This window comes from Sapajus apella, unplaced genomic scaffold (genome assembly GCF_009761245.1).
Source record: "Sapajus apella isolate SASKATOON/1434 unplaced genomic scaffold, GSC_monkey_1.0 scaffold97, whole genome shotgun sequence".
In the NCBI taxonomy this organism is placed as follows: domain Eukaryota; kingdom Metazoa; phylum Chordata; class Mammalia; order Primates; family Cebidae; genus Sapajus; species Sapajus apella.
Window position 1 is genome coordinate 7,797,820 of NW_022437037.1, and position 9,903 is coordinate 7,807,722.

A 9,903-nucleotide genomic window follows, 5' to 3' on the forward strand; every position below is an offset into this window, starting at 1 on the left:
GAAACCCTGTCTCTACTTAAAATACAAAAATTAGCTGGGCGTGGTGGGCACCTGTAATCCCAACTACTCAGGAGGCTGAGGCAGGAGAATCGCTTGAACCCGGGAGGCGGAGGTTGCAGTAAGCTGAGATCGCGCCACTGCGATTCCAGCCTGGGTGACCAGAGCGAAACTCAGTCTCAAAAAAAAATTAAAAAATAAAACCACCCTAGCTAGGGTCGAACACACACCACCTTTATTATAAACTGCCCCAAACCCTCTTAAGAAGGAGGTGGCTAGTCCCTGAGAGTGCAGTTCACCTGGGGGTACAGGAAACCAGAGGGAGCCTAGACTCACTCCATTTCAAAGGCTTGCTCTGGGGGCCTGAGTGAAGAATTGGCTACATGTGGCTATGGGACATCAAGGGACCCAGGACCCCTGTGACCAGAGAAAAGGGGTCTAGGGCGCCTTCACCCTAGGGTATTAGAAATGCAATGTTAAGGGCAATATGCAATAAATGGGGGGCTGGCGCAGTGGGGTTCAGGCACTCTGAGTCAGGCTGAGGCTTCACAGCCTGCCCTGCAAAGGCACAGCTGCAGAACGCAACCAGCTTTTCAGGCTTGCTTTGTAACTGCACCTCCCCTCCCCGCCCCCATTGCTCTTCTGCCACACTAGTGTGATCTTGTGTTCTACTGTGTGCACAGTCCTCTGCAGTTCACAGTGGCCTTTTCACGTCCATTGTCCGGCAGAATTCGCCTGACTGACAGAGGTAGGCGGGACAGGGGCTGGTCTGCACGTGAGTGGAGCACTGGTGGCTGCAGGGCTTTGGGTCTCTATCCATGGCAGCCCCAGCTCTGCGGTCAGCTCCTCAGGCAGCTGATATCCTTGTCTAGTGTAGAAAAGCAGATCAGCTTCAGGCTGGGTGGCTGGGGCTTCCTGTCGTCCCAGAGGTACTCGGGGGACAGGACCTTGGACGGCTTGTTTGTGATGAAGTGATGGTTCAGGTGGCTTTCCTCCTGCCAGGCTGCCATGATGCCATTGGCCTTGTCCGCCAGGATGGCCATGTGGCAGCTCCCGGTAAACTCATATACCCTGGCCACCTGCCCCCCGGAGACTGCCCCACTATAATAGAAGTCCCCTTCGCTGTCTGCCCCAAAGGCAGCGGAAACACGCCTGCGCTGGTAGGGGAACTGCTGGCAGAGTACGGCGTAGTAGCCGGGGTGAATGGCAGCCACCAGGTCTCCCAAGGTCTCAGGGCCCCATGGGTTCCGGAACACCATGTCCACATCAAGGCAGAAGAGGTAGTCCACCTCCCGGTAAGCCCTCTTGGCAATGTGCTGGCTGATGGTCTCCATCCGGCGCATGGAAATCTCCTCCCAGTGGGAGTGGCCCTGGATGGGGATGGTGCCGAGAAGCCGGTGGGCACCCAGTGGGACTCGGGGAATGGCTGCGGGATTGTCAGTGAAGATGTAGTAGTGCACCCAGTACCCACGCATGAAGAGCTCCTCGGCTGACTCCAGGAAGGACTGGACGAAGTGAGTGTACCTAGCGATGATAACCCAGTCATCCACCGCTACCCCAGCAGCCTGCCTGGGTCCCCACTGTATGCTGGGGTCAGTCAGTCTGGGGGCCACTTCCCAGCTCCCCATCTCAAGATGCCACTCTGCTCTGAGCCTCTGGGTTCTCATTTGTCCAATTCCCAAGATGCTAGTACCAGCCTCTTATAGCTGTTGTAAGCATGTCCCTGGCAGAAATTCTTATGCTCCTGGACCAGGCGAACTTTTATTGAGCAATTTCTAGGTGCCCAGAAACATCCTAAGAATTCTTATGATCTTTGATCTTCATAAGCTACCTTAAGGCTTGCCTGTTTTATAGGCAGGAACACTGAGATCACAGAGGAGAAAGCAGACAAGAAGCAGGTGAGTGGAGGAATCAAGGGAAGGCGAGTTGTGCTGGACGCTGGGGGCTTGGAGTGGGGTGTGGTTGACGCAGCCCCGCCCCCAGGCCAAAACTCACTGGACAAGGGGGTCACCTGCCCTAGTGGGCCATTCATCATCTGGCCATGCTTTAGGGCTTGGGGGCCCATCATGGTCCCTCTCTCAGGAGTCCCAGGAAGGAGTCCCCAAGGTCCAGCGCAGGGCTGCCAAGTGGCCGCTCCTAAAGGAAGGCCAGGTGGGGTCAGGGGAGAGACCAGGGCAGAGAAGGGGCCCAGATGAAGCAGGGAGGGGCAAGGGGTCCTCCTGACAAAGGCTCCTGCTGTCCCCTCACCTGGACTCCACCTCCCGTCTATGCTGGGGCCAGACCCCCTACCCTGGGAAGCCCCATCGCACCCCACTCTGCACTTTCTGTCTGCTCGGCACCTGGTTCCAAGCCCCCCGGGTGCCCAGCAGGGTCCTGTGTGCACATCTGGTCCCCTCCCTGGACTGTGAGCTCCTGTGGCTCAGGGAGCCTTCCTCCCCTTCCCCCGCCCGCTACTCACTTCCCCACGGCAAACACTGTGACCCCGATGGTCAGTTTCGGCGGCTGGTAGGCGTGCTGTGGAAGCTCTGGGTTGAAGGTTCCCTCAGAGACGACGGGCGCCAGCCAGGGTGTTCGTGTCAGCAGCTGTGTGGGCCTGGCAGCAGGGGGACCGTGGGCACTGAGACCCTCCCCTGTGAAAGCCTAGATCTCATCCCCCCCGTGGCTCTCACACTGTGTGACCTGGGGCCACTTCATCCCAGTCTCTGGGCCTCCCTTTCCTCATATGGAAAGTGGGGATGATAGCCACCTCCCAGCAGGGTTGGGGGGACCAGGAGTTAACACACACTGAGTAGGAGAATGGCATTTTCCATGTGTGCCAAGCCCCTAATAAATGAGGGTCATTAATAAGGGCAAGACAACATCGTCATGAACAACAGCCTGAGCACCTACTGAATGCAAGCACGGTGTACATGTTACAACTGTCCTCTGCTCCTCCAGCCTCCAGTGAGCTAGGTACTATTATGTACCTGCACAGAAAAAGCTCAGGGCAGTTGGGTATCCTGCCCAAGGTCACACAGCCCAGGTCCCTGACCCCCAGCCCTGTGTCTTTCCACAGTCCCTAACTCTGTGGGCCCCAAGGTCACCCTGACGTTGGCACCTCCACCACCCTAACTTATAAATCAGAGCTCTTTTGGCCCCTCCCCCTGCCGTGTTAGGCCTCTCCATGACGCCTACCTGCGCTCCAGCAGCTAGGGCTGGGGGTATTGTGACCTGCAACCAAGAAGGACCAGTGGTAGGGGGGAGCCAACACCCTCAGGGACACAGAAGGGGCAATGCCAGTCTCCTTACCATGCCATGGGCTGGAGTGGCTTCTCCCTCTCGCAGTGCAGCTTCGTGTTGCTGGTGGCAGAGGCAAGAAAGAGCCATCGTCATGGGGCTGGGGACAGAGACACTCAGCAAAGGAAGAAGGAGGAGTCAGAAGTCCCCTCGGCTGGGCACCCAGGGTCCATGTAGGCTCCCTCTGACCTTCCCCCACAGCCCCACCTGACTCTACAGAGGAGCTGGGGACCCCTACAGAAGCAATCTGTAGGTCATTGAGAGAGTAAGTGACTGGGCAGTGATTCGGACCCAGTGCCGCTTGGTACCAAGGCTGATGCTTTCCCGACCATGTCGCTCTCGTTGTCGGAGAGGTTTGTAAAGCTGCAAAGGGCTGGTGACTGGGACCAGGGGTGAGCCGATTCGCCTGAGCCCACTATAATGGTGTGTGCTGACTTGGTTAGGCTGTAGTATCTGGTTTCTCAAACAAGTCAAAGTGTTGCGTGAAACTTTTTTTAAGAGACAGGGTCTCCTCTGTTGCCCAGGCTGGATTGCAGTGGGGCAATCATAGCTCACTGCAGCCTCGACCTCCTGGGTTCAAGCAGTCTTCCTGCCTTAGCCTCCTGAGTGGCTGGACCTGCCAGGCACTCATTAGCACCCATGGCTGATTTTTAATTTTTTTTTTTTTTATTTTAAAAAGCGGGATTTCACCATGTTGGTCAGGCTGGTCTTGAACTCCCGACCTCAGGCAATCCGCCCGCCTTGGCCTCCAAAGTGCTTGGATTACAGGCGTGAGCCACCACACCCGGCGATTTTAAAATTTTTTTGTAAAGATGGGGTCTCGCTATGTTGCCCAGGCTGGTCTGTGAAAGTATTTTGTAGATGTGATAACATCCTGTATCAGTTGCTTTTTTGTAAAAGAGAATATCCTAGACCACCTGGGTGGGACCGACCCAATTGGTTGAAAGCCCTTAAGAACAGAACTGGTGGCCAGCCCGGGTGGCTCACAGCTGTAGTCCTAGCACTTTGGGAGGCCAAGGAGTTCAAGGAAGCACTTGAGCCCAGGAGTTCAAGACCGGCCTGAGCAACAAGGCAAGACCTTGTCTCTACAAAAACAACAAAAATTAGCTGGACGTGGTGGTGTGCACCTGTGGTCTTGGCTACTTGGGAGGCTGAGGCAGGAGGATGGTTTGAGCCCAGGAGGTCGAGGCTGTAGTGAGCTGTAATCACACCACTGTGCTCCAGCCTGGGCCCCCCACAAAGTGAGACCCTGTCTCAAAAAAAAAAAAAGGAAGAAGAAGAAAGAAAGAAGAAGGAAGAAAGAAGGAAGAAGAAGAAGAAGAGGAAGAAGAAAAAGAAGGAGGAGGAGGAGGAGAGGAGCATGGAGCAAGTGCTCAGTAAGGCGAGGCATCCTGGCCAAGTCTTGGCAGGCAGCCCGTGAGGTCAGTGTCAAGGTCAAACTGTGAAGAAGGAAGGGGGTCTATGGAGCCGGCGGGGCTGCAGGGTCAGACCCCTGGGCTCACCTCTGGCTCTGCCACCAACTAGACCAGGGACCTGGAGCCAGACATTTGACCTTCGAGCTTTAGTTTCCTTGTCCATAAAATGGGGACAATAAAGCCATCCACTTCGAATGTGGGAGCAGGTGGGAGCCAGGAACAGAGAAGGGAAAGGCCGGCCGGGCTCGTGGCTCACGCCTGTAATCTCAGCACTTTGGGAGGCCAAGGTGGGTGGATCACCTGAGGTCAAGAGATTGAAACCATCCTGGCTAACATGGTGAAACTGCGTTTCTACTAAAAATACAAAAATTAGCTGGACATGGTGGTGCATGCCTATAATCCCAGCTACTCAGAAGGCTGAGGCAGGAGAATCACTTGCAGCCAGGACGTGGAGGTTGCAGTGAGCCAAGATCACACCACTGCACTCCAGCCTGGCCACAGAGCAAGACTCTGTCTCAAAAAGCAAAAACAAAAAAAGAAGGGAAAGGCCGTGCAGCCAGCAGCAGCAAGAAAAGACCTGAGGCCGACTGTCCCCAGGCAGAAGCTCGTAAGGACCCACCCACTGATGACACAGTCTGCCAGGCCCTTGCAAGTTTCTTTTCTTTCTTTCTTTTTTTTTTTTTGAGATGGGGTCTCTCTGTGTCGCCCAGGCTGGAGTGCAGTGGCACAATCTTGGCTAACCACAGCCTTGACCACCTGAGCTCAAGCAATCCTCCCACTCCAGCCCCCCGAGGAGCTGGGACCACAGGTGCACACCACCACACCCGGATGTTTCTGTATTAATATTTTTGGTAGAGACGGGGTTTTACCATGTTGCCCAGGCTGGTCTTGAACCCCTGAGCTCAAGTGATCTGCCTGCCTCGGCCTCCAAAGTGCTGGGATTACAGGCATGAGCCACCTTGCCTGGCCCTTTGTGAGTTCCAATACGTCATGTATGATGGAGTGACTGAAGCCTCCTTGAACTCTTCCACCTCTGGCTATGCTCGTTTGTTTGTGGTAAAGTGTGCAAAACACAAGATTTACTACTTGAGCCATTTTTAAGTGTACATTTCAATGGCAGTAAGTACATTCACATTGTCATGTAACCATCACCAACATTTGTGTCCAGAACTTTCTCATCATCCCAAAAGGAAGCCTGGTCCTCATGAAAGAACAGTGTGCCATTGCCCCTCCCCCAGCCCCTGGGAACCATTATCCTACCTCTGCCTCTGTGAACTTGACTATGGAAGGTACTTCCCATAAGAGGAATCAAAGTTTCTGTCCTTTTGTGATTAGTAGCTACTCTTACTTATTTTATTTTTTGAGATGGAGTCTCAGTAACTCTGTCACCCTGGCTGGCGTGCAGTGGCACAATCTCGGCTCACTGAAACCTCTCCCTCCTGAGTTCAAGTAATTCTCCTGCCTCAGCCTCCCAAGTAGCTGGGATTACAGGTGCCCGTCACCACACCCTGATAATTTTTGTATTTTTATTAGAGATGAGAATTCATCATGTTGGCCAGGCTGGTCTCAAACTCCTGACCTCAAGTGAGTCACCAGCCTTGGCCTCTCAAAGTGCTGGGATTACAGGCATAAGCCATCACACCCAGCCAAGTTGCTACTCTTGAATCAACAAATTTTTTTTAAGTCAATTCATCAAATCTGCCCTCTGCCCTTGTTTCCTACAAGCAAGCATATTTCAGAGCCCTGCTCAGAAAGCCATGGGGTTCCAAAAAGGGGTCAGGAGTTAGGAGAGGCACCAAACAGCCCGGCCTTCTGCACTTCCCTGGCAGTGAGCACCTCTCTCCTCTCCACAAGCTCAGACACACTCCAGCTGCAGTGAAGAGTTACACACAAGAATACAAAAGCAGGCTGGTGTGGTGGCTCATGCCTGCAATCCCGGCAAAGGCGAGTTGGGAGGATTCCTTGAGGCCAGGAGTTCCAGACCAGCCTGGGCAACATAGTGAGACCCTATCTCTACAAACAAAATAAAAAAAATTATCTAGGAGGTGTGGTGGTGCATACCTGTGGTCCCAGCTGCTCAGGAGGCTGAGGTGTGAGGATCACTGACCCCAGGGGGTCAAGGCTGTAGTGAGCTGTGACGGTGCCACTGCACTCCAGCCTGGGTGACAGAGCTAGACTTTATACCCCCAGCCCCAACACACACACACACACACACACACACACACACACACCACACAAGATAGACAAACTGGAAAGAAAAAAAGTTGTAGCTATACTCAGCCAAGGGTGATGATAAAGAACCCACAAACGCACCAAACAGAGGAGGTGTGGAGGAAGCACTGCACAGAAGAAAACATTCAATTAATGGGAAGGCATAGGGAATTAAAAAAAAAAAAATTAAGGCCGGGGGTGGTGGTTCACGCCTGTGATCCCAGCACTTTGGGAGGCCAAGGCGGGTGAAGCACTTGAGGTCAGGAGTTTCAGACCAGCCTGCCCAACATGATGAAACCCTGTTTCTACTAAAAACACAAGAATTAGCTGGTGCACCTGTAATCCCAGCTATTCAGGTGGCTGAGGCATGCTAATCGCTTGAACCCGGGAGGCAGAGGTTGCAGTGAGCTAAGATTGCGCCACTGCACTCCAGCCTGGGCAGCAGAGCGAGACTCTGTCTCAATATAATAATAAATAAATGAAATTTATGCCAAAGAGGATAGCAATTTCCCTCTCTCAGCCGGCAAGTTAGGTTCCTTTTTGTTTTCGTAACTCCTGGTATTCCCAGCAGTAGCCCAGGTGTAATTCAGGGTGGCCTTGCTGGGCTGCTCAGGCAGGGCACATCCATGAGTGACGGATGTGCTGTGGTCCATCTGGAAACAACCTGAGATGGCTCAGAATCTACCATATGGGAACAAAATGATCTTTGAAATGGACAAAGGGTTATGCTGCTCATCACAAACTAACTTAGAGCTCTGGGAGGTTGAGAGCCACCTAAATGCCCAACAATTGGTGGTGGGAAAGGGAGAGGGGCTCAAAAATTATGTGCCAGCCCCTGGGTGGAATAAGATGATGGTGACCGCACAGATGTGGTAGCTCACGTCTGTGATCTCAGTGCTTTGGGAGGCTGAGGCAGGAGGATCACTTGAGCCCAGGAGTCTGAGACCAGACTGGGCAACACAGTGAGAACTTATCTCATTTTTTAAAAAAGATGATGGGACATACATTGAAAAACAAAGTTCATTCTGGGAAAACAGGACAGAAACTGCAAAAACAGTATGATCACAACTGTTACCAATAGCAAGAAGCCATTTGGCATTTAGAACCATGTAAATGCCTAATCTGTTCAATTAGAAAGCAGAGCAAACAGGCAAAGCAAACAACGGACTTTGGAAGTGGAGGGTAGTTTTGGACAGGTGAACCTGAAAGGGTTTTCTTTCTCTTTTGTCTTTTCTCCTTCCTGGCTTCCTAATTTACTATATTCTATGTTTACAATATAAAATATTCCTTGCTGTTAATTAGTGGCCTGTGATTCAGATGTTTACCTTTCCTTGAGTTGTCATGAAAAGCAAAAAACCATGGGTCCAGATGCTCCTCTGACATTGTCCCAACCCATTTTTTCAGTCTTAACTGTTAAAAAGTCAGACTCAATTATAGGCTCATGCCTATAATTCCAGCACCCTGGGAGGCCAAGGCAGGCGGATCACGAGGTCAGGAATTTGAGACTGGCCTGGCCAACATGGTGAAACGCTGTCTCAAGTGAAGATACAAAAATTAGCCAGGTGTGGTGTGTAATCCCAGCTACTCAGAGGCTGAGACAGGAGAAGGAGGGAGGCGGGGCTGCAGTAAGTCGAGATCGTGCCACTGCACTGCAGCCAGGATGATAGAGTGAGACTTTAAAAAAAAAAAAGTCAGACTCCTCAGGTGAGAAGGACTTTGGTCACATGTTCATTTGTTCCTTGAACCCACAGAACACAAAAGTGAGCAACAAGGTGAAGCCCTAAAAGCCTCGCGCACCCGCTGTTCCCTGGGAGCAGCAGCAGGCTATTTACGGGCATCACTGCACACCATGTTCCCAGGGGCCAGGGAGGGGCTGCTACCATCCCATTTTACAGACACAGCAAGTGAGGCTCAGAGCTGTGCAACACGTAGAAGATCAGACCATGCAGGGGGCTGCAAGGATGCTGAAGACTGAAACGGGAATTTCACTTCATGTTTGTCACAGCCCTTAAATTACCTAAATACTGTTGCATTTCTCAGAAATATGAACCAGGAAGCGGCAGATGAAATGAACTTAAATACTCTCCTGTCTCCCCAACTGTGAGCAGCCCACAGGGCTCCCAGTTTTCCTAGCCCCACCCACACTTACAAGATCTCTAGGCAGGGGAGATAATAGGGGACATAGGAGACCGGTAGCCAGTTTTCAACATACACCCTGGGAAGAAAAAAAATCTGTTGACCCACTCTGCTCCAGAGGCTGAAAACACACCTTATGCACATCATTGGGAGTGAACGTCTCCCACGGTGCATTAGGAAGGCAGGTCCCCTGTGATTCTGTAGGTCTGGCTGACTTCAAAGGACAAAGCCTCCTGGTATTTCTGGCATGTGTCACAGGGCCTGGCAGGCAGGCATTCATTCCTAGGGAGTGCATATTCTTGATGTCAGGCCCCACACACAAGCAGCAGGGTGAGGGGCAGCCCCACGAGCTTTGTGGAAGGACAGACACAGAGGGTGAATTTGGGAGCAAAACAGGGATTCCCTATCAACATGGGCTGATGGATGGTCCAGGCAGAGAAAAGAGCAAGTCAAAGGCCAGGAGGCCAGTACAAGGCAGAATACAGAAGCAAGCGACACTAGTTGGGTCCTGCTGGGGTTGGGGTTAGGAAACAGGTGAGCCAGGAGGGGTTGGTGGACCTGGAATCCTATGAAGAAATCAAGATTTGGGGGTCGACCTTCAGAGACAGGGGGAGTCCTGGGTGGGGACAGAGACAGGGAGAGCTCCGTGGGGCAGACTCACCACAGGACACTGAGGCTTGTGCCCCCCAACAGGCAGATCCCCAGACCCAGGGCCAGTCTCTGGCGGTGCATCTGTGGAGGCCCCACTGGCCTGGGCGGATCAGGCTGTCCCCTCCCAGGGGTGTCAGGCTCTAAGCCTGGTCTCTGAGGTCCTGGGAACACCTGCAAAGGAATGCTTTTTTTTTTTTTTTTTTTTTTTTTTTTTTTT

The 9,903-nt window shown here is 52.6% G+C and overlaps 1 protein-coding gene across 9 annotated transcripts; it reads right to left on the bottom strand.

Moving 5' to 3' along the window:
* Positions 1-210: 210 nt before the first annotated feature.
* Positions 211-9,882, bottom strand: GBGT1 (globoside alpha-1,3-N-acetylgalactosaminyltransferase 1 (FORS blood group)). Of its 9 annotated transcripts, none has more exons than XM_032257731.1 (6): positions 9,697-9,882; positions 9,049-9,114; positions 3,286-3,336; positions 3,172-3,207; positions 2,456-2,590; positions 211-1,521 (listed from the first exon to the last, which is right to left on the bottom strand). In XM_032257731.1, exon 6 carries the CDS (start codon positions 1,470-1,472, stop codon positions 837-839), a length of 636 nt encoding a protein of 211 aa, XP_032113622.1. In that variant the 5' UTR covers positions 1,473-1,521; positions 2,456-2,590; positions 3,172-3,207; positions 3,286-3,336; positions 9,049-9,114; positions 9,697-9,882; the 3' UTR covers positions 211-836. The 9 variants fall into 9 exon arrangements, with proteins under 9 accessions (XP_032113622.1, XP_032113624.1, XP_032113625.1 ...); XM_032257733.1 differs by having other exon boundaries at positions 3,286-3,373; positions 9,697-9,782; XM_032257734.1 differs by having other exon boundaries at positions 2,456-2,963; positions 3,286-3,373; positions 9,697-9,782.
* Positions 9,883-9,903: the final 21 nt, after the last annotated feature.

Bases quoted from the DNA above. Each gene is read 5' to 3' on its own strand.
- GBGT1 (XM_032257729.1), bottom strand. From the start codon at position 9,767: ATGCACCGCCAGAGACTGGCCCTGGGTCTGGGGATCTGCCTGTTGGGG. The intron at 2,591-3,285 runs GTAAGGAGACTG...CCCTGCTGCCAG, and splicing joins CCACTCCAGCCCATGGCATG to GCCCACACAGCTGCTGACAC. The intron at 1,522-2,455 runs GTGAGTAGCGGG...TATCATCGCTAG, and splicing joins ACAGTGTTTGCCGTGGGGAA to GTACACTCACTTCGTCCAGT.